Source organism: Schistocerca americana, chromosome 3, assembly GCF_021461395.2.
Source record: "Schistocerca americana isolate TAMUIC-IGC-003095 chromosome 3, iqSchAmer2.1, whole genome shotgun sequence".
Lineage (NCBI taxonomy): Eukaryota > Metazoa > Arthropoda > Insecta > Orthoptera > Acrididae > Schistocerca > Schistocerca americana.
Window position 1 is genome coordinate 184869249 of NC_060121.1, and position 24456 is coordinate 184893704.

The 24456-nt window shown below is 40.4% G+C and overlaps 1 protein-coding gene across 9 annotated transcripts in view; it reads left to right on the top strand.

Annotated features, from left to right (window-relative positions):
* LOC124605859 (calcium-independent phospholipase A2-gamma-like) overlaps positions 1-24456 on the top strand; it is an 84068-nt gene that overhangs the window by 43481 nt on the left and 16131 nt on the right. For all 9 annotated transcript variants that reach the window (XM_047137803.1, XM_047137796.1, XM_047137795.1 and 6 more), the window contains one exon: positions 13215-13416. In XM_047137803.1, coding sequence (XP_046993759.1) covers positions 13215-13416 — 202 coding nt within the window. The remainder of the gene's footprint in view (positions 1-13214; positions 13417-24456) is intronic.

The following is a 24456-nucleotide window of genomic DNA, read 5'->3' on the forward strand; positions in this document are numbered from 1 at the left end:
CTGTTTTTCTTACCTTCTTTGATTATAAGTGATACCTTGTGTGCATATTCCGTAGTTAGGCTAACTACTGCTTGTGATGTACACTGGTTTCCACATATTATTGAAATACTAAGGCGAGTCTTACCTGGTAAACACACAACTTAGTTTACACGTTAGTTGAGCTGCTTGTTTCCATAGCAGAAATTCATAAAATTATGGAACGCAAATAGTTGGCATTGTCTCATTGTAACATTTATAACACACACTTGTTCAGATAGAAGTTGGATGACAGTTTGTTCTATTGAAGTGAACAAAACTAACTGGGATAGCCAGCCTGGATGCATTCTCAGCCCATGTTCATAAGACTTAACTGTAGCAACAACTAAAGCATTGGTACATCAAATATCTGCACACAAGATGAATAGTTGAACGAGATGCATGATAGTCTTTTCACCTAAAACTTCATGAGAAATCACTTATAGATACTGTATAGTTACTCTGTGATGTGCTTGCACTGATAACACTGACTGTAAGCTGGCAGTGAAGGAAGGAAGGGGTGGGAGGTATCCATTATTTGCAATAACATCCACTTCTTCTTCAGCTCCCTCTTCACTCATTTCAGTGTTTCTGTTGAGACTGTAACTATTTAGCAAAGAGGTGTCAACAACTTGTAAATGTTTCCGTGATGTTGTAGCCACATTTTAAGACTTTACATTATGGTTTCACAACGGGGCAGTTGTAGAAATAAGTCATTTTGGAACAAACATATTCAGAATTGTGAATACCATTAGACTTCAGCTGCACAATTTATTTGTGACAAATGAAAATTTGTGGTGGCCCAGGACTCTCCCAAACCCAGATTTCTCCGCTTTACATGAGCGTTCACCTTAACCATTTCAGCAATCCGATCACACCTCCAGGACTGACCCAAATCTCTACATGTCAGCGAGTGTTTATGTCCTGCACTGACGCTATTGCTGTGACTCCTGTACAAGGAGAGACTTTATTACTTTCGTTGTGGCCAGTCTTATACATGTAAATACTGTTTGCCATGTATGTCATGCATGCATGTTTGAAGGACATTGCATAGTACATTGTAAAACGCAAGCACTGCAAATAGTAAACATCAGTTTGTTTTAATGAGAGTGACACAGGTGAGAGAAAGCTTTTAAAATTTTGTTTTATGCCAGCTCCAGTCAAAAGTTTTAATTGGAAGTTTTAGTGTGTTGCATATTGGCTGGCTCATCCTTTTCCAACCCAGCGGTCAGATATTCATGTTTTTCTGCTGTGAACTTTTTCATTTTTGTTGGATCTTTTCAAGTGAGTCACGTTAATCACATCACATCATATCTTTTCAAACAATGGAAAATCCAGAATTTAATAATGTTTTATGAGAAGGATAGTGTGCTACTTTCCATATAGTGGAGATGTTGAATGTTCGGCGAAAAAGGGCTTCATCGAAAGTGGACAAAAAACACACACACACACACACACACACACACACACACACACACACACACACAAAATCATGCAGGCACAAAACACACACACACGACCCCTGTTTCTGGCCCCAGTGGTCACGTCTGAGTTCACTTGTATGAATGATATGTGCATGTGCTGTCTACTTTCAACAAAGGCCTTTTTGGCTGAAAGCTCACACTGCTAAGCTGTCTTTTTGTTGTACCTGTCTGCGACTCAGCATCTCCATTATATGGTGAGTATCACTCTACCCTTTTCATAATACTGTCACTTTTCCATCCTGGACTTTCCATTGTTTGAAAAGATATGTTGTGACTGAAAAGATATGTTGTGACTCGTGTAGACAACACACGCACACATTCGTGCAAACGTAACTCAGATGTGACCACTGTCTCTGGCCTCAGTGGCCAGAGACAGTGGTTGTATGTTTGTGCTTGTGTGGGCCAGAGGCCAGAGACAGAGGTCGTAAGTGTGTGCTTGCACGATTTTTTTTCCTGTGTGTGTGTGTGTGTGTGTGTGTGTGTGTGTGTGTGTGTGTGTGTGTACTTTAGACGAAGGCCTTCTTGACTGAAAGCTCACTTGGTTAGCAGTCTTTTCATTGTGCCTGTTTGTAACTCAACATCTCCTCTATATGGTGAGTAGCAGTCCACACATTGTATAATATTGTCACAAAGAATCTTTTGGACTAACTGGAGCTTAATGTAATTTGTTTGTAAGTTTCCATGAAAATACGCACTGCTGTTGAACAGAGAGTGGATTCCATTGTCACTCTAGCCATTTGTTCAAAATATTTATGACACTAGGTGAAGTAAGTTGATGAGAAATGTAATTGCATCAGGTACAAAATCAGTGGGTACTCCTGCATGTAGAATGTTAATAGCCTCATATTTTGGTGAAAGATTTTGTGTCAAAGCTGATCATTAAGTTAATTTTCTGTACTTATGTACTAATCGTGAATATGTTATCTACAGTGTTCACATATGTTTCTGCATATTCTGTGTGTTCCACAAGGTGACATAGTTTTCTGACCATACACTTCACCAGATTGTATGTAGCTGATTTGATCCCATCAGCTATAGGCCTAAGCATACAGGGTGTTACAAAAAGGTACGGCCAAACTTTCAGGAAACATTCCTCACACACAAATAAAGAAGAGATGTTATGTGGACATGTGTCCGGAAACGCTTAATTTCCATGTTAGAGATCATTTTAGTTCTTCCACCTACACTCAATGGAGCACGTTATCATGATTTCATACGGGATACTCTACCTGTCCTGATAGAACATGTGCCTTTACAAGTACGACACAACATGTGGTTCATGCACGATGGAGCTCCTGCACATTTCAGTCGAAGTGTTCGTACGCTTCTCAACAACAGATTCGGTGACCGATGGATTGGTAGAGGTGTACCAATTCCATGGCCTCCATGCTCTCCTGACCTCAACCCTCTTGACTTTCATTTATGGGGGCATTTGAAAGCTCTTGTCTACGCAACCCCGGTACCAAATGTAGAGACTCTTTGTGCTCGTATTGTGGACGGGTGTGACATTATACGCCATTCTCCAGGGCTGCATCAGCGCATCAGGGATTCCATGCAACGGAGGGTGGATGCATGTATCCTCACTAATGGAGGACATTTTGAACATTTCCTGTAACAAAGTGCTTGAAGTCACACTGGTACGTTCTGTTGCTGTGTGTTTCCATTCCATGATTAATGTGATTTGAAGAGAAGTAATAAAATGAGCTCTAGCATGGAAAGTAAGCGTTTCCGGACACGTGTCCACATAACATATTTTCTTTCTTTGTGTGTGAGGAATGTTTCCTGAAAGTTTGGCCATGCCTTTTTGTAACACCCTGTATAGCTTTCCTTATGGATTTAAATATTCCACAAATTATTGCTCAGAGACTTCAATAATCAGTCCTCTGGCTGTGTCATGATAAATTCTAGAGTCTTCGATTAAGGCTCGTTTCTTAGTCAATTATCTTAAGAGTCTTAGTTAACTATCTTCAGTCAGATTTCACCTGTGTTCTCTGCAGGTGAGTGTATCTATCAGCCTGGATAATCATTGAGTGATTCTTCCCAGGATATTCTGTGGTGACTCTTTCTTCCAGTATAGTGTTATGTTTGGATGTTTCACTTTTTGCAGTATTCTTACTTTTTCATGGCCTTTTGATTTCAGCATCAATGTGATGGACATGTACTCACAAAATGAGAGAGGCAGTTGAAATACTGAAGCAGCTTACCGTCATTAGAGAGAATAGCCAAAGGCTTTCATTGTTCTGGTTGCGAGCAATTCTCAGAACAACATACAGTACGATCGCATAGCAGTGTCTCACCAGACACTAGTACAACTGACTAAGCAAGCAAAATGTACAGAACGGGCACTGCTTTACTGCAACTAACAGTTGGAACACACAGTCCATATAAGCTTATCACCAGTTTGTAGTGGGCTACCAATTACCAGTGTGCCATGTAACCCATGCCTAGTATGCCTTATATCCCCTCCCTATCTACTGGCACTGACTGTTTGTATTTAGACCCAATAAAATCTAAGAATATTGACAGTGGTGATCTTATGACGACCTTAGAAACACAATACATTGGAGCACCTTCCTTCAGCTAAATTTGTATGTGCTCTGAGGAAGGCCATTGTGACATGGCTGAAATGTCAGTTATTTTAGCATTTTAAGTTTTTTAAGTGATGAGGATTTCAGTAAGCTCGCCACAGGCTGCAGAAGCCCACGTGCTTAATTTCGTTGTTGCTAAGAATTCTCACCACTACGCAATTCAGAATTGACCACTAGTGGAAATGAACATCAGTGGTTTTTGGTATGGCATCAGTGTTACATTTCCTGTGTGTGATCTGTAACCCTCGTATGTGTGATATCAGTAGATTTATTTTTAAAAAATTCATGTGGTCACCTTTCGTAATGTTTACACTGAGGTGAACCTGCTAGTCAGTGCCGCATATCTGTAGTCCAGCAGTCTCCACAGGACTACCACTCATTCTGTGTGAATGGTTGCTGAAAGAGAGCATCCTCCAAGCTACATGAATTACATAAACAACTGAACTTTGAACTTTCTGTATTCACACTTTGTTTTACAACAACACAATCTCATACACTAATTGGGGTGGCAATTCTTGTACATACATAGCTTGTACAAGATAATGACAAGAAGTTTCTCTTTACATAAGCCAATTGGACAGTCATTTGTCATGGTGTTTATTGTAGCCATGACCTTTCCTCTCTTTCTCGTCTTCTAAATGTCTTCAGAGTATGACACCAAGAAACACGTGGCCCCACACAGCAGGTGGTGACCCTCACTTGACATCCCATCTTGCAGAAGAGATGGGTTTAAGATGTTTTCCATATGCACATGTAATAATAATACCCCCCTACCCTACAGTTGAATATCCCGACACTTACTTCCTAATAAATGTCACAAAGATGTTTGTTGTCATGGAAGCTTGGAAGTGAGACATGTCATCCTAAAAATGTCATCTCACACTTCATATGCCCCTGGTAAGATGAAAGATATTATGTAAACCATCCTAAACTAATTACAGCAACTTGGAACATAGTGTTTTTAATTACCATCAAATTATTTACATTTAATCGCCCTTTGGGTCATAACTAATAAAGTATATGAGAACGTAGCTCTTCTATTCCAATACCAGTCCCCCTAATTTTCACTTCTGCTTTTATTAATTGGAGTCTGGTTTACAGAAACCTTTTTCTATATTTATTATACAGATTGTCTATGATAGTTTTACTACATATAAATCACAGCATTTAAAATATCAATTGACACTTCTCTGCACACAACTGTAATCATCTCCTTATACTTAAACTTTTTTTCCAGAATCAGCAAGAACTTTGCTCTCCATTTCAACCATTTTATTTTGAAATTACATTCTGTTTTACTTTATTTCTTTTTCTGTAGCTAATATATTTCACTGTGCTAGAGGACTATCTTTTGTATTAAATAATCACACTCTTAACATGTGTGCAATTTTGTGTTTGCTATTTATTTGGATAATTGCATATGAAAGTTATTCCCATTTCATTAATTTACTCCTGCACAAGATTTGTGGATTTCTTATGCATCACTTTAGATAATATCTGTTTTATTTAATATTGTCGTGATAATGAGAGATTTTACCTGAAAAATAGTTCAGACTTCCTTTTGCCTTGTCACCTTATATTGATGACTGTATACTCTCTCTCCTTCATGAAGCAGACATAGCCACTGCTAGTTCACTCTAACTCAGTAAATTAATAAATGCATATAAGCATATGCTAGTTAGATTACTTCTTGCATGTATCCAAGGAACTGCGTGATGATCTGTAAATTCAATCCACAGTTGCTTATTGCAAATCTTAGGCACTTCCCATGGGGCTCACCACTCTTTGGTGAGTTCATGCTTGGCTACCACTGGTCCCCAGCCTAATGCATGATGTGTGTCCATTCTCCTACTAATCGTCCCCTACTTCCTCCCCCCCCTCCCCCCCCCCCTCCCTCCACTGGTGAATGTGTCTTCGATATTTTTGAGAATGCATTCTGAAGTTTTGGCAGTCCGGCATATACAGTGCCTCTCGTCTACTTCTTTCTTCTCCATCTCTTCCCCTTCCTCTGGTTTGCCGTTTGAGGTCTCTCTTTGATTTTTCTTCCTACCTAAGTACTCCTGAAGACCAGCCCATGTGTATAACAGGTGATAAGTTATGTGTAGTCCCCAACCCCGGGTCAACAGGTAGGGTTCTCTCATACTCCCTGGTACAGGCCAGGCCAGGGAGGGGTGACTGCCTGAACTGTTACCTTCCCAATTGCCAATGGTCCCTCTGTCTGGATTTTGGGAGGTGTGACTTGAGGTGTGAACAATCGCCTAAAGGCGGATGACGCCCCCCCCCCCCCCCCCTTCTCCTTTCTGATGGTGGCCCCCAGTTGGCAGGAGCATGCCATTGAAGATGCTGGCAATCATGGGGGATTTTTTCACAGTGAGCCAATCATTTTCATCTCAGTCAACATCCACTAAACATAAACAGAATGAGGCTAAAAATTTAACAATTGTCCCAGTTGCACCTCGGTTCCTCGTGGTGTCATGTACTGGAGGAGGTTGGAGGTCGGAGGTCGGTCTTTTGCTACAGTTACTCTGTTTATTATTCAGAAAGGTGTTGGTGCCATTGCAGACCCTGTGAAACCCTGCTCTTGCTTACTTATTGTGATTTTGCTTCTGGAGACCAATTGTAATTTTGAAGCCCAAGAACTGCTTACAGCTTCGCTCCTCCAAGATTGTCGTGTTTGTGTCCAGGCCTGTCGTATGCTGAATTCTTTGCATGGTGTTACACTCGGCTGCTCCTTGGCCTGACCAAGGGGGAAATCCAAAATTATATCTCTGATCGGGGCGCCACTGCAGTCCGTCGAGTGATGAAAAAGACTGATACAAACTTAGTGCCTACACGCACTCTTTTTCTCACATTTGATCGAGTAGTGTTTCCATCGAAGATTAAGGCAGGTTATGAAGTCACCACACTTCAACCGTACATTCCAAACCTGATGCATTGCTACCTGTGTCAACATTATAACCACACTTTCATGTCCTGTCAAAACACAGCCAAATGTGTTGTGGTAGAGATGCTCACGAGGGAGATTGCCCACCTTCTTCTCCCTGCTGTAACAATTGAATCCTATATTTCAGAAGGACCCTAACTCAGCTTTTATGACTTTTGAGCTATTTACATTTTTGTGTTCTTTAGGGGTTGACTCATCGAGTGTGGAAAGGACCTCCACATTTTATCAGATAGCTGCAATATACAGTGGAGAAATTCTCATTAATTTCAAAAGAGTCCTATGTACAGAACATAGGACGTTTTTGCTCTCAACACTTTTGAACAATAACTCAATGTATGTTAGTGAGATGCTGTGATTGTCAGAAAAGGCAGGAGAATGATATAGGTAATGCATCTATAGTTTGTCTCAAAGTCATTGTTGTAGAGCAAGCAGTAGGATGTGATACTGTTTCCTCATAGTATCTTATATTTTATCAATATGAGAGAATCTGATTGTGCAGTTGAACCTTTCCATAAGGAAAGGAGGAGGAAAGTTGTACGTTATCCTAAGCATTATGAACGAAATGTAATCAAAACAGCTAAACTAAAGGGACTGAAGCATAATGATTATTGAGGTAAGCTAATATCAGCAAAATCTTTCGGACAGCCTTGAACATGCAGTTCTAAGTGTTTTGAATCCATTGGTCAAGATGATCAATTATCAAGGCTCAGACATGTTCTGGATCTTAATAGTAAAGATGAACAAGATCTTTACCTTCAGAGCCTAATACTGGCATTAAAGTAAAATAACTTAGACCAAGGGAAGGAAGAAATGCAAAAGCAAATTCTTTCAAATACCATTGTATGGTGGGAACAAACTGTATCCAAATTTGCAGAGAAGCATTTCTAACCTTTTTTGCAGTTGGTGAAAAAAGGGTGAGAAGAATAAGACATCTGGTTCTTCTTGGAAGAAGCCCTAAAGATGTATGAGGAAAGTATGATGTATAAGCAGTAATTCAATATCAGTACTTGAAATTGCCAAAGTTGATGAGCACATACCATCATTTCTGATGAAGGGGTCTCATTGTGCCGGTAAAGCGTACCTTTACTTAGTGCTGACTGAATAGAAAGATCACGTATGAGCTTTTCAAAGAAGTGAATTCCCTTTCTCCAATCAAATATGACTACTATGTGAAAATATTTAACCAGGATTTTGACCTTCATTTCGGCAGACCACAGGTAGATGCGTGTTGTGAATTTGAGCAATTAATGGTGAACATAAGTTTCAATGAGGTGTCTTGATGGACTTCTGTGTGCAATTTAATGGTGCACGAGAGAAGAGTCAAGAAATTTTATACTACTTTCAATGTAAGTGAAAGGCTTTGTAAAGAAAATAAACATATTTCAAGTCTGAGATTTGACTTCATGCAGAATCTTCATCTGCCAAGAGTACCTGTTCAAAACATATTTTATCTCTGGTAGCTGACAGTTAATGTTTTTGGCATTCACAGTCTGAAAGACAATATGGCATTTCATTACCCACAAAGGTCCTAATGAAGTGCACACTTTCTTGTATCACCATATCACCACATGCATCCCAAAGACATAAAAATTATACATCTGTTTTGTGATAACTGTTTAGCACTAAACAAAAATGATTTGTTTAATAAGAATGTGTCAAGCGTTTGTGGGTGCTGGAAAATTTCGGACAATAGAGGTATTCTTTCTTCTCAGGGGACACTCAGTCTTACCGTCTGATAGAGCTTTTGGCACAATCAAGAGATCACTGCAAAGAACTGACAGAGTATAAACTGTTGTGGATTATGTTGGACTGATTATATCATCTAGTACAAGAAGACAATCCTCCATAAAGGTTGTCTCAACAGATGAAATCGTTGACTTCAAGTTATGGTGGATGGGACTTTACAAGAGGACGACAACTCATTCTCTAGAGACAGTTACATCACAAAGGGACTTGAAAGTAGCATTCAGTGTTTAAACATTTCATCATTTTTGTCATCAGCGATGAGGTATTTGGGTCTCTAACAGCCTGCAGTATGATCAGTGGTTTAAATACCCATTCAGATTATGACTACCTGGAGTTTCTTGATCCAGTGTCAACTTCCCAGCTGTTCAAGCCTACTCAGATGACTACATTCCTGCCAATGCGAAGATGATGATAGGTGTAAAGAAGTTGGCTGCTTACATAGTGCAAGAACAACACATCCTAGAATTCTGAAATACTGTTCGTCAGTGGCCACTGCTGTGGGAGCTCTGGACACAGATGATGTGTTATTCGTGATATTCATTATTGATTAACAATTTGTTTTCATAAGCAGATATTGTGAATTCTTTAAACATTGTCTCTAACATTTACTTATATATTTATTGACAGTTTTTTTGTGTGCTGTAAAGGTTTTAAGATTTTTATGTCTCACTTATTTCTGAAAATCCATATGTCAAAGAGAAATATTCACCTCTGGTCAATAAATGCATATAGTATTTGAGTACAGAATAAATCAAGATAATTGTTCATAGTGGCATATCTCAGATGGTCACTGCAAACAGTTAAGAAAATGCCCCGTAAAATATTAAAACAGTTTTTTCCACTTCTCTCAAAACAATGTCAGATGGATATAGGGCCCTTCTGAAATAAGTGATTCAGTTGTAATAAATGGGCCATCCAGGAGATCTGGGTGAAGGAAAAAGTACCCTACCCTGTCACACACAAGTTGTTGGCCAGTCAAAAGCCCTGCTTTTTACCATTCGACAATTATAGTACCATCCTTGCTATGCCACACTCTATGAGGGACATGGCCACACAGACGTGCGACTACCAGTTCAGTATTGCAGTTCTGAAATCGCCCAGTATCATAGTAACATTCAGTCTCCTCTTGCAGCTGCACGACAAGCCACCAAATCTTTGCCCTTGCCATTGAAATCACCTGATACACTACTGGCAGGCCATAAAGGACAAAAGAAACACTCCCGCGGAAACTTTTTATGTCCCTCCAACCAACAAATGTCTGAATCCTTGTCTGCCAGTCATAAAGGCTCTAAGAAATCAAAGACAAACGGTTCTCTCATTCCCCGACTTGGAGATCCTCTTGAACAGTGGCGCCATGTGATACTCTCACCCAGCTGATCTCCATTTTGCTGGTGCACACTACCCCAATTTTTTGCCATAGAGGCTGCAGGCTGACCCAGGGAGAATGCTGAAACTTACATAGATTTCATGGAGCAGGATCCTCCAGCCTCTTGTGTCCTGTAGCAGTGAATCTTCGAAGACTGACACTCAGCAGCCACCAAGATGATTGCCCTTCATTTGTCCCCTCCTCCCCATTCCCCATTATGACTCTTCTCCAGTGGAACATTCATGGCATTAGATCCAACAAGGAGGAATTAAGGCTACTCGTGGAATTGCAATGCCTGGTTGTTCCTCCAAGAAACAAAATTGTATCCTCGCGACAACTTCCATCTCGTGGCGGAGGGGGGGCGGGGGGTCATGCCGCTCATCCATAGCCAAACTATCAGACTATTTGAACACTTGGCTGCAAGCTGTTGCAGTCCTCATTTTTCTTCCTCGTTTCACCAATTGTCTTTATAATGTCTACATCCTTCCTTCATTAGCTGTCACCAGGTCAGACTGACTCCAGCTTACTGGTCGGCTGCCTCACCCCTTTTTGCTGTTCGGTGACTTTAATGCCCATCATCCCCTTTGGTACTCTTCAAGGACCTGTCTTAGAGGTTCCCTCTTGACAGGTCTTAACCTGCTCAACCTCATCTATCTTAACACTGGAGCACCCATGTTCCATTCATACTCCATGCACACCTATTCCCATCAGGACCTCTTATTCTGCACTGCCCAGCTTGCCCGTTGTCTAGAGTGGTCTGTTTTCTCTGACATGTACTCAAGCAGACATTTCCATTGTGCTATCCGTTTGGTGACTCTCAATCCACCTGCATGTAAACCCAGTGTGCAGCTTTCTAAGGGTGACTGGAGACCTTATTTCTACCAGGGGCCTTTGACAAACATTTTCTCAGTTGTGATGACCAGGTAAAGTACCTTATGAACATTGTTCTTACCACCGGAGAATGTTCTGCACTTCACACTACTACTTCACCACACCGTGTCCCGGTCTCCTTGTGGACTGAGGTGAACCAAGGTGTGATTCGCATATGGAGACATGCTCTCCGCATTTTTAACCGTCATCCTGTGATGGCAAACTGTATGCATTATAAACAGTTGCACATGCAGTGTCGATGCATTGTTTGGTATACCAAAAAAGCTAACTAGATTTCCTTTACTAGTCGTTTTAACAGTCTCACTCTCTCTTCTGTTGTGTGGGGCAACCTCTTTTGGTTCTCTGGGACCAAGGTTCATTCCCTGATTTCCAGCCTGACTATAGCAGATGATGTCATTGTGGATCCTGTTGCTATCTCCAACACCTTGGGCATCTATTCTGGAAGATTTCAAACTCCACCTACCATCACCCTGTCTTCCTCCCTAAAAAACAAGTGAAGGAGGCTCGGGTGGTATCCTGCTCCTCTCAAATCATGAATGCTATGATGCTGCCCTTACTATGAGGGAACTTGACCATGCTCTCAACCTCATCCTGATCTTCCACCACCCTAGGGCCAGACGATATTCACTTTCAGATGTTGCAGCACCTTTCTTTTGCAGGCAAACACATTCTCCTTCGTATGTACAATCGCATTTGTGCAGATGGCACATTTGCCAGACATTGGTGTGCAGCCACTGTCATACTCATACCAAACCCCAGTAAGGACAAACACTTTGCTTCTAGCTACCACCCTATTTCTCTCACCAGTTGTGTTTGCAAGGTGAGAACGTATGATTCATGGTGGCTCAAGTCTCACAATCTACTACCCACTGCACAGTGTGGATTTTGTGTATGCTGTTCTGCAGTTGACCATCTCTTCACTTTGTCAACCCATTTCATGAACAGTTTTCTGTGAAAATACCAGGCTGTGGCCATGTTTCTTGATTTGGAGAAAGCGTACAACACCTGCTGCAGGATGGTATCCTACTCTACACACTTTGGGCTTCTGAGATTGCCTGTCCCAGTTCCTTCAGGAATTTTTAAAAGCAGAGTTTCAGCCTTGTTGAAGACCTTTATCCAGGAAAAGAGGGTGCCTCAAGGCTCCATCCTGAGCATCGTCCTCTTTGCTGTAGCCATTAACTCTGTAATGGTGTACGCCCCTGGTAGCTGAGTGGTCAGCGCGACAGAATGTCAATCCTAAGGGCCCGGGTTCGATTCCAGGCTGGGTCGGAGATTTTTTCAGCTCAGGGACTGGGTGTTGTGTTGTCCTAGTCATCATCATTTCATCCCCATTGATGCACAAGTTGCCGAAGTGGCGTCAAATCGAAAGACTTGCACCCGGCGAACCGTCTGCCTGAAGTGAGGCCCTAGTCACACGACATTTACATTTTACTCTGTTATGGATTGTCTCGTGCCAGGCATCTTCGGTTCCCTTTTAATTGACAACATTGCAGTCTATTGCGGTTCTTCATGAACTTGTCTCCTTGAGCGGCACCTTCAGTGATGTCTTGATTGTCTTTACTCATGAAGCATCGACAATGGCTTTTGCTTTTCCACTGACAAAACAATTTGTATGAATTTCTGGTGGGGGACTGAGTTTCTTCCTGTCTTTACATCTTGGGCCTGTTGCACTTCCATTCACTGAACCTGTGAAATTCTTGGGGCTTATGCTTGATAGGAAACTTTCTTCATCCTTCCACATGTCCTACCTGGCCAACAATATCTTACCTCTTCCTAGGCGTCACTCTTTTTACTCCAGCACTCATCAGCCGCCTTGCTAACCACTCACAAAGTCTTTTAAAGCTTTGAAAAAAAAAATTACAATTACCTATGACTATGTGCCTCAGTCAGTTGAATTTGTGTAGTCATCTGCAGTAATTCTTATTTGTCATTTTTTTTCATTTACATCCTGTCTCTTCTATTATTATAACATAAACAAGAAATATTGATGTTATTTAGGATATTACTTATTTTCACTCAGATCTATCTTGAAGTACCCCAGAACAAGCATGAGAACTACAATGTGATTACATAAAATTTTCTTACTAGTTGACTGGCCATTTCTGCTACTTGTGCTTTTTTCCATTATGTCATTACATTTCTACTCTAAATACTCTAATAAATATATGCATTACTTTTAGGATGGTGGTATTCTTGTAAATAATCCATGTGCTGTGGCTGTCCATGAGGCACGACACCTGTGGCCTGGCTCTCCTATTCAGTGCATAATTTCTTTTGGTACTGGCCGTTGTCAACCAGTTATAGGAATTCAAGAGGAATCATTGTCATCATCATGGAAAACAAAGTTCTTGAAAATTCTAGACAGTGCTACAGACACTGAAGGTTTGTAACAGTGCATATTTATTTTCTGCTGTATTGTTACTTGTATTATACAATAACATGCACATTTTTAAGAGAATGTTACTGTAAAATTGTAGAAAGGTATTTATGGTTGGTCATTGTAGTCTCAATTATGCTTTAGTTACACAGTAATTGGCAGTATCTCAATCCAGAAAGAAAGATGACTAACGCTTTTTTGCAGCATCAGAGTAACTGGTAGAGGAGAAGTAAGGGACCCAAAAGATTTTTTTAGCTATTGCGTCCATTGTTCATTTCTCCTCTTTTTAAGAGATAACATGAAGAAAGAAGAGAGACTTATCCTTCCAACATGTTCATAATTACATCAACAGAGAGAAAAGGGAGAACCTATTTTAAAGGCAAAATGATTAGTATTGGACAGGGAAATGGTCACTGCTGAATATTGAACTTCCTTTCTTCTTCTTTCCAATATGAGAATTTAACAAATGCTTACACCTCTAATCTTGTGATGTAAGATAAATTTAACAGTGTCTACATATTCAAAGTTCCATGATGCAGTTGGAGTCGAAGATTTATAGAACAAGTTAGTGTTTACATTATTTAAAAAGTTGGACAACTGCAGCCAAAATTCTATTTGGTAAATAAAATCTTCCACACTAGCTGTTAAAATACTTTATTAAAAGTCACTGACTGTTTTGCATCAATAGAGATGCAGCTTCAGGTGATAGTTTTTTTTTAAACACTCATGTCATGACAAAGTGATTGCTTAGAGCCAAGTTCTATCTGCTTTTATCTATGAATGATAGGACTTGGCTGTAAGCAGTCACTTTGTGACACGACTGTTCAAAAAACCTATCATCTGAAGATGCATCTCTATTGAGGCCAAGCAGATAGTGACTTTTTATAAAAGTATTTTAACTGCCAGTGTGGAAGATTTTATTCACCAAGTTAATGTTTGATAAACAAAGATTATTATTGCAGTTTCGATTTACCCTCCTATGCTAATGAGTATTGACTGTTGATATATCTATCTGAGGTCACACCCATACAGCTCTGTTAGTGGGATACATGGGCACTATAAGAATAGTTTGGGATCTATGCCATTTTTGTGTAACCATAGAACAGTATTTGAACATTGAAGTAATTGATACTTCATGTGTTTCTTTTTACCACCCTCTATTCAATGTAGAGAGATTGAGTTTCTTTTCCCCACAATGTTTTGAATATATTTTGTTAATAAAAATTATAAAAACTGGGGCTTATTGTTAGCACAACAGTTCATGTACAGCAGGTAGTTGCACATATTTTTGTACATTAGCACAGATTTTTTAAGATCACTGTGTACAAGCCATAGTAGAAGCGAAATCAAAAAGATGCCTCTGTATTATCCATAATAATTTACTATTTACCTTCACTTTAAATGTTAAGTCATTAATAGGCACATAAATTGCCTCTGAATGTTGATTATATTGTGTGCCTGAAACCAGCTGTGATCTGTTTTCCAAATCATTATTTACATTTGGGCTATGATATTTCCATTGCCATAAATTATAGTTAGGTCCAGACATTCTATTTATATCACTTTGAGTTTCAAGATTACTCATTTGATGTGGAACGGCTTGTTCTGGTAGTTCTGTGTTAAATACTGTTGAAAATTAATACTTATTTGCACATAGGCAGTGAAAGTTCTAGTTGACAGATCACTTTTTATACATCTTTAAGTATATGTTTGAAGACAAGTTTGGCCCAAATACTCCTGGGTGCTGCATGGTCAAAGAAATGACAGATTCTCGAGAGACAGAAATACATGAGAGAGAGATGGGAAAACAGCTGGAGTCACTTGATAAAGGAAGGTCACTGGACCCACTTGAATAACTGTCAGTTTGCTTTGAATATGCAGAAGACATGGTCCCTCTTCTACTTCAGGTTACTGAAACAAAGCAGCATTCCATGTGATTAGAAAATAGTGCAGATAGTTCCTGTCTTTCAGAAAAGTCATGAACAGCTGCCCAGAACAAAAAAGAATCTCACAGATATCACTTTATTACAAAATTAGGGAACAAAATTGTGCTAAAATTTATCACCACCATCATCATCAGCAGCAGCTAGAGATGTATTTATGTTGCTCCTTCATGTTTTTCTAATGCTATTAATCCACCTTCAATTAGATTAAATCAAACAATTGAAAATCCATAATGGAATAACAATTATGAAAAGGAAAGGGTATCATTACAGTGTTTTCTTATCACTTTGGGCTAAGCAAAGAAATTTCGTGGTCCACCTTCCACCTATTCAGCTCGTTACAAGTTCTGCGTACCTCTGTTTAATTATCATTAGTCACAATTTTGCCGTGCAGTCCGGTCTTTTCTCTGTTCAACTTGATTACTTTTCCTGTCTCTTAAAGACCATTGCCTCATTGTTGTTGGTCAAAACAGATAGTACACACTGACTGCAAACTTCCCATGTAGAAATGTTGGAAGCTACGTTTTGGAAAAATGTATTTTGTTTACCTAAACCATTCCACGCTATTTTTATTTTTCTGATTGTTTCTTTTGCTGTCCATCCCATCATTTTCTTCAGCTGTCCTAAATACAAAAGCTGATCAGCTGGTTCTATGATTATTAATCTTGTATTATTTCCTCTTCAGTGAATATATTGTTCTTTACTTTAATATTGTTATAACTGAGTCTTTGTCCTACTTACGAACTTGCTCTATAAGGCTCTTCCATTGTTATGAAAGGCTATGTTTGTCATAGGGTAAAAGTATAGTGTACTCAGCAAACTGAGAGTGATTCGGATGTGTTTAATTACCGTGTTTCCTTCTTCATTTGCCTGGTTTGAGGATCTGAAAATGTTGTCAGAGACTGTTGAGAACATATTTGGTGGTATGGAATCACTTCGCTGGACTCTCCTCAGTTCTGAATTTCCCACTATTCAGATGAAATATGTGGAAGCTGTATCTTATATGCATTCATTCCTCAATGTGATAACTTAGAATGAATTGATGCCTTCTTTCCCTATGGTGCCAGTACAGATTGCTTGAAACTGAGTGAAAACTTTTCTCAAAATGTATGTATTTAAGAAAAAAGTATTTATTCATAATCTTTTGTTTCCTTCCATAATTTTGCCCATGACTTTGAAAGTGGTCCATTGTGTGATACCTGCATCTTAAGCATGCACAGACCTTTGCTAGATTATAATAATATTTAGTTTCTATGTGGTTGGTAATAATTTTAGTGGATACTAGCATTTTCCCTGTTTCTTTGCCTCTGTACATGTGTGTCACTTATAATTCGCACATCTTTTGGTCCCTCTCCACGTACCCTCTCTCTTTGCCAATTACCTCCTCACCTCCTTACCTGTCCATCTCTTCCTCCTATATCTCAGCTCCTCTCTCTCTCTCTCTCTCTCTCTCTCTCTCTCTCTCTCTCTCTCTCTGTGTGTGTGTGTGTGTGTGTGTGTGTGTGTGTGTGTGTGTGTGTGTGTGTGTGTGTGTGTGTGTGTCCTCCTTCCCCTCCTTCATTTTTGTATCTCCTCCTGCCCCAACTATCCCTACTGATCACTGCCTGCCCCCTCTTCCCCATAGATCAGCCCCTCATTCCCTCCTCTCAAATCTTGCCCTCTATCCATCTCAACCTTCCTCCTTGGCATGACCACTCACATCCACATGTGTAGACCCTGTAAAAGACGTCAGTAAAGCAGGCTGGTGTACTCCCCCAACATGCTTCTTGTGCAGCACAGTCTATACATCAAGGGTTTGGAAACACTGTGTGTCCCATGATGTGTAGGCTGCCCTGCAAAGCAGGTTGATAAGGCAGGTTGATGCTATTCCTATGCAACACACCTATCATTCAGAGCAACTATATGCCACGAGCTTAAAAATGTCTGTACATCCATAAATACTAGAGCTGGAATACGAGGGTTGAAACCTAAATAATGGCAACTATTTGTTCACAACCGATACAAAAGAGTTACATGTTTGCACTTGTTACTGTCCTTCAAAGTAGTCACCAGCGTTGTGTAGAACCCATTGCCAGCGATGTGGAAGGCATACTATACTGTTAGCAGAGCCTGTTCTGTTTATTGTGTGAATGGAGCGGTCTACTGCCTGTCGAATCTCTGGAACAGTTCTGAAGCAAATGCCACAAAGTTGGTCCTTCATGTTCAGAATCAAATCAAATCAGATCAAAGTCACGGGGAAAATGGTGGATGGTACAGTACTTCCTAGTCCCATTGACCAGACAGAGCAACCACAGCTTGCGCTGTATGCGCCCATGCGTTGTCGTGCAAAATGATGGGTGGGTTGCGCAGAAAGTGTCACCACTTCTTTCGCAAAGCTGGTCGCAGGTGATGCTCCAAAAATGAACAGTAATACCGTGCATTGACGGTCTGCCATGGAGGAACGTAATGTGTTATCCTAACACCATCACAGTCGTATAACATAGTGACACCGTTACATTAGACCGCTCATTCACAAGTGACTGTTTTTCCCTCGATGGTGCGCATGCCAGTGACATGGGACAAGCGAGTCCATTTGCTTGGAGGTAAGGTAGGTATGTCAACATGTGCTATCAGTGACAATTGTAAATTCCATTGCCTAGTGTCTCCACAGCAGTGTTGCCACTATTTAAGTTCCAACCTACGTATTATGAACCCTCCCCCACCCCAAAATGTTGATCCTAGCAGGAGTTAGTTTATCAAATTTGGCCCACTTCAGTCCAAGGGCCTGGGAGTAGTTCTTACAAACGCTCAGCTTTGTGTGTGTGTGTGTGTGTGTGTGTGTGTGTGTGTGTGAGGGGGGGAGGGGATTGGATGAAGGGCTTTTGGGTTAAAGCTCACTTGTTGAGTTGTCTTTTTGTTGTGCCTGTCTGCAACTCAACCTTTTCGTAATATTAAACATGTAAGCCAAGGATAGATTGCTACTTACCATAAAGATGACATGTTAAGTTACAGACAGACATAATTAAAAGACACATACACCTAAGCTTTTGGCCACAGCCTTCATCAGAAAAAGAAACACACACCACTCATTCACACAAGCAAGCACACCTGTTGCACAGTCAACTGCGGCAGGTCAGACCAGAATGCAGCTGTCATATGCGGAAGGGATAGCAGTATATGGGGGGCAGGGGGTAGAGAGAGGAGCACTGTCAGATGGAGTGTGCAGGGACAACTCTGCCAACAGGTTCAGCAACAGGAGGCTGTGGGGCAGGGAGGTGAGTAAAACAGAGAAAAATAGGAGAGTGGGGTGGGGTGTTTTGGCAGAGGGCAACATTGGGAGATGAGAATATGGAAGAGGTGGTGGACAGACGGCATGAAACTGTTGGGTGGAGGGTGCGGGAACAGTATATTACCCTAAGTTCAGGAGCAGAGAATGACTCAGATAATGAAGCAGCCATTGAAATCAAGTACGCCATGTTCAGCTGCATGTTGTGCCACAGGGTGGTCTACTTTGTTCTTGGCCACAATTTGCGGTGGCCGTACATCCTGGTGGACAGCTGGTTGGTATTCGTACCAATATAGAAAGTTGTACAATGATTACAACAATGCTGGTAAATGACATGGCTGCTTTCACAGGTGGCCTGATCCCTGATAGGGTAGGATAAACCTGTGACAGTACTGGAATAGGAAGTGCTGGTGGGTGGATTTGGCAGGCTTTGCACCTGATGTTGGATGGGCGACGGAGCACCAGTTGTGGAAAATATCTTGGGTAGGACATCCCTCATTTCAGAGCATAATGATAAGTAATCAAAGCACTGGTGAAGAATGTGGTTCAGTTGTTCCACTCCAGGATAGTACTATTGCAGGGATCGGGAGAAGGAGAGTGGGTCCTTGACAAGTTCAGCATGGTTAAATTTGGGTGCAGGGCTAAGGGTGAGGCCTTTGGATAGGACTGAAACTTCTGTGGAGCTGAGGATTTTGGTGGAAAGGTTAACAACAGTGTTATGGGAATGTTTTGGCTCTCAATTTGGTGGAGAGTTGGTAGGGAGTTTGAGGAATGTGACAAAGTGAAAAGGTCAGGTAGGCAGGGTTTAGCTGCTACGGGTGGTGGACGAGGAGGAATACTGTGGGTATGATGGGGGTTGGATAGATGACACATTAAGTTGCAGACAAGCGCAGTTGAAAGACACTTACATTGTTGTCATAGATATAGATATTGAACATTTAGGAAATGTCATTGATCAATCTATAGGTTTTTATTTCTTTTGTCTGTCTTCTTTCTTGTGAGATAGAACGATTTCAGCATTGTCCCACTTTAAACTAATTGTCTTTCACCACAGACATTTATGTACATTATTCTAGAGGATTCACCATTCTTACAGAAACATCATCACTTCCCAGCACCTTTCCATTTTTTATATCTCAAATTGCTGTGTACATCTCAACTGCTGTAACTTCCAGATGGTCATTATTGTCTTTATTTCCGAGTCATTTCTTGAATAAATTCAAAATTTAAAGAAATATTTAGGTATGTAATTTTATCCATGTTGTTAGTTTCTGTACCATGTACATTGTTAAGTGGTATACTGTGGTGTTCACCCACTGTTTGTTTTATTTTAATTATACTTTTATTGTTTACAGATGTTTCTTGTATCAAACTTACATTGTATCTCCTTACATTCTGTTGAAAACATTTCCAGTAGTTCTATTGAAGTCAGCATAATCTATTGTTACTATTGGCATTTACTTGTAACTCTGATCTTCTCGTTAACAGCTATCTGGTTTGATTTCATATTTTCTTTTCTTTTTGCATTCTTTCTACCAGTAACATCTTTTTCTGTATGCCCAAATACTTTAATTTTATAACTGCCGCAATTGTTTATTGAGATCATATTTATTTCTGAATATGTCAAAGAAGTTGCATAATTTAATCTGAAATATCTTCTTACTTTATAGTAAATACTCATAATCTGCATTTCTAGCTTCCTGCTGTAGGAGTCTCTTATTTTATACAATACAATCAGTTTCATTTTTAGTTCCTCTTGATCCTTCGTATTAGTTTTCGTGTTGAAGAAAAACATATGGCTTTTCTCAGTAAATTCTTCTAATTTATAACATCTTGTCATTTCTGGTATTATACCCAGCCTGAAGAACTGTTCCACAGTTTTTGTCCTACTTTTACGTAAAAAATTACCCATTATCATCTTGTAGTGGGGTTTGCTATCATTTATCAGTTTCTCGAACAAGCTGTGTCTTCTACCTCTGCATCAGAATGTGAGCATAGACCTGATTGATTTCCATGGAATATATTTGTTTATTTTTAAAATAAATGTTGCTTTTTTGCTTGAGATTCCACCAACGTCAGCAACAGTTATTATATTATGTAAAGGAAAGTTGCCTCTCGCCATATAGCATAGATGCTGAGTTTCAGATGGGCACAACAAAAAGACTGTCACAAATTAGCTTTCAGCCAGTATGGCAACAGACATGCAAACACACTCGTGCAAATGCAACACACACACATGACTGCCATCTCTGGCCACACTGCGAGCTACAGCACCCATGCACGATAGGAGTGGCGACTGGATGGGATTAAGGAGGATGCTGGGGCAGGGAGGGGGAATGACAGTGGGGGGGGGGGGGGGGGCAGTAAAGCACTGTTGGGTGCTGGGGAGTGTGCAGGGATGAGGTGGAGAGAGGGTAAAGCAGCTATGTGCAATTGGGAGGTATGCCTGAGGCTAGGGGAGAAGTGAGGGGGGGGGGGGGGGGATCGGAAAAGGAGAGAAGTAAAAAGAATGGGTGCAATAGTGGAATGATGGCTCTGTAGTGCTGGAATGAGATCAGGGAAGCAGCTGCGTGGGTGAGGTCAGTGACTAATGAAGTTGAGGCCAGGATGGTTTTGGGAGTGTAGGATATATTGCAGGGAAAGTTCCCAATCGCACTAAGATATATTGCAGGGAAATTTCCCAATCGCACAATTCAGAAAAGCTGGTATTTGTGGGAAGTATCCATATGGCACAGCTGGTGAAGCTGTCATTAAAATGAAGGATGCCATGTTGGGCAGTGTGCTCAGCAACAGGGTGGCCCACTTGTTGCTTGGCCACAGTTTTTCGGTGGCCATTCATGCAGACAGACGGCTTGTTGGTTGTCATGCCCACATAGAATGCAGCACAGTGGTTGCAGCTGAGCTTGTAGATCACATGAACCATTTCACAGGTAGCCCTGCATTTGATGGGATAGCTGATGTTTGTGACCAGGGTGGAGTAGGTGGTAGTGGGAGAATGTGTGGGACAGTTCTTGCATCTAGGTCTATTACAGAGATATGACCACAAGGTAGGGGTTGGGAGTAGGGGTTGTGTATGGATGGATGAGTATATTATGTAGGTTCAGTGGACTGCGGAATACAACGATGGGAGGATTGGTAAAGTTAGTGGGCAGCATATTTCTCATTTCAGGGACGAGAGGTAATCGAAACCCTGGTGGAGAATGTAATTCAGTTGCTCCAGTTCTGGGTGGTACTGAGTTATGAGGGGAATGCTCCACTGTAGCCAGACAGTGAGACTTTCGGAGGTGGTGGGAGACTGGGGAGATAAGGCACGGGAGATTTGTTTTTGCACAAGGCTGGGACGATAATTATGGTCTATGAGGGCTTCAGTGAGACCCTTGGTATATTTCGAGAGGGACAGCTCGTCACTGCTAATGTGGTGACCATATGGGTGGCTAGGCTGTAAGGAAGGGACTTCTTGGTATGGAATGGGTGGCAGCTGCCAAGGTGGCGGTATTGCTGGTGGTTAATAACCTACTAACTTTATTACTGTATCTACCTAAGTATAAAACAACCCTGAATATAAGGCAACCCCTCCTCCTTTTTTTAAGGGTCTCATTGTGAAAAAATTATTTTTAACATATTCTGGCTAATCAAAGTTACAAACTTTTATTGATTTAAGGGATCTGTCCAAAAAAGTTAACATTACACCTACTCTAAATTTATGCCATTTGTTAATTTATATTTTTATAATACAAGGAGAAATAAAATAACAAAAAGAATTTTTAACATTTTTTTTCTACCTGTACTTCCTTTTTTTGTTTACTTTGCCTGTCATCTGTGGTATCTTTGTTTTTAATTATCATCCTAACAGGACAGCTGTGAAAGTTATATCTCCATTGTCACAAATATTTGGCCATTTCTTCCAAATAAATTGCGATTTCTGAAGTTGTGGTTATTGCGGGAACTGAAAATGTAGCTGTTTTTTTTTTTTTTTCCTGAACACACAGCAGATTTCGCCTCTGAACTGATGTGAGAATGTTAAGTGTGTCTTGCTTCCAGACATACCATTTGCCCGCCACTCTCCCATTGGCTGTGTAGAACTAACAGCTGACACACCCCAAATCGTTACCGTCATACATCGTGGTGAGCATTGACAACATTGCTGTACGAAAACACATAAGTACGTCACTGGCCCCCATCTAGACTTCAGCATCTCCTGCAAACATGTATGCTATTGTTGAGTATTTGTCCAATTTTGAAGTCGATTTGATTCCTAGTGCATATGGATTCAGGAAAATTGCAATTTAAACTAGGTAGGTGTTCATAAAAAGCCAAAGCACACAGTATACATTCCCTTGGTTGGCTGCCTGTTCAACAGTCCCAGGGCCCTCATATTTCTCAGCCAAGCTGCCTCCCCTCCAACTTCCTGCAATGCTGTGCTTGCACAACAGTGAAACATGGATGGCAGTATCTTCTAGGGTGCAGGTCATATTTACAAAGAGCAACTAATACATGAATAAAAGTCGCAATCACTATTCAGTGCAATTATTGATCTTTCGCTCATTCCAAAATCTAGTGACATCTGTTTGTACTATCTCCACGACAGGTCTTTATGCTGCTATTTATTCTAGTGACAAAAATTACAGTCAGCTTAATACGTTTTAGTTCATTTGTTAAACATTTCATTCTGGATTAGTATTCCTTCTTGTTTCATCCGAATGTCATTCTCTTTTTCTAAAGCTGATTAAAAGCTGGTAATGATTTTATGCAATATTCTAATGTGTACACCAACCAAATTTCTGATTTGAAACCTACCTGGTAAACCATTAATTTCTCCATAACTAAATAAAATTTAATGCGGATTCAGAATCAAGTAATGGTTTTTGAAGGAAAAGATTTTCTCCTTTGAATGTTACCTTTACTTAAAAAGATGATTATTAGTGTTTTAGGGTGCACAACAACGAGGTTATCAGCGCCCGACCTTTACTTAAAAAACGGCATAGATGTATTTATATGGTATCTGTACATGTATATGAACATTTATTGCAGTCATTTCAGACACAACTAAATTTGTAAGTTGATAGAACTTAATGTCATTTCCTCCTGTGTTTCACAAAATTGTCAATTTCTAAGGAGGGCATTATATTGTTGTAGTGACTAGTTCATAGTTTGTCACTTAATCTAGGGCTGGGCAAACGATACTCGTGTACAAATGGGCTCGAGTTTTCCAAATATGCTGCAGTGTTCAATACAGTATCAAGCTTGTTTGAACAATCATGTGACATTTGACCCATGCGGCGCAAGTGTGAGGGACATGCAAGAAACTACAAACTAGGCAACAAGCCACAACAATAAGCTATGGCTCTACTTAAAATTTGACTATTTAGTGAAAAAATGGAGATCATAGCATTAAATACTACCTGTGCATAAACTCCTGTTGTGTATACAAGTTCTCATACAACACTGATATACAGGATGGTCTACTGATGGTGACCAGGCCAAATATCTCACTATATAAGCGTCAAACGAAAAAACTACAAAGAACGAAACTTGCCTAGCTTGAAGGGGTAAACCAGATGGTGCAATGGTTGGCCCGCTAAATGGCGCTGCCGTAGGTCAAACGGATATCAACTGCATTTTTTAAAATAGTGACCCCCATTTTTAATACGTATTCGTGTAGTACGTAAAGAAATATGAATGTTTTAGTTGGACCACTTTTTTCGCTTTGTGATAGGTGGCGCTGTAATAGTCACAAACGTGTAAGTACGTGGTATCATGTAACATTCCGCCAGTGTGGACGGTATTTGCTTCGTGATACATTACCCGTGTTAAAATGGACCGTTTACCAATTGCGG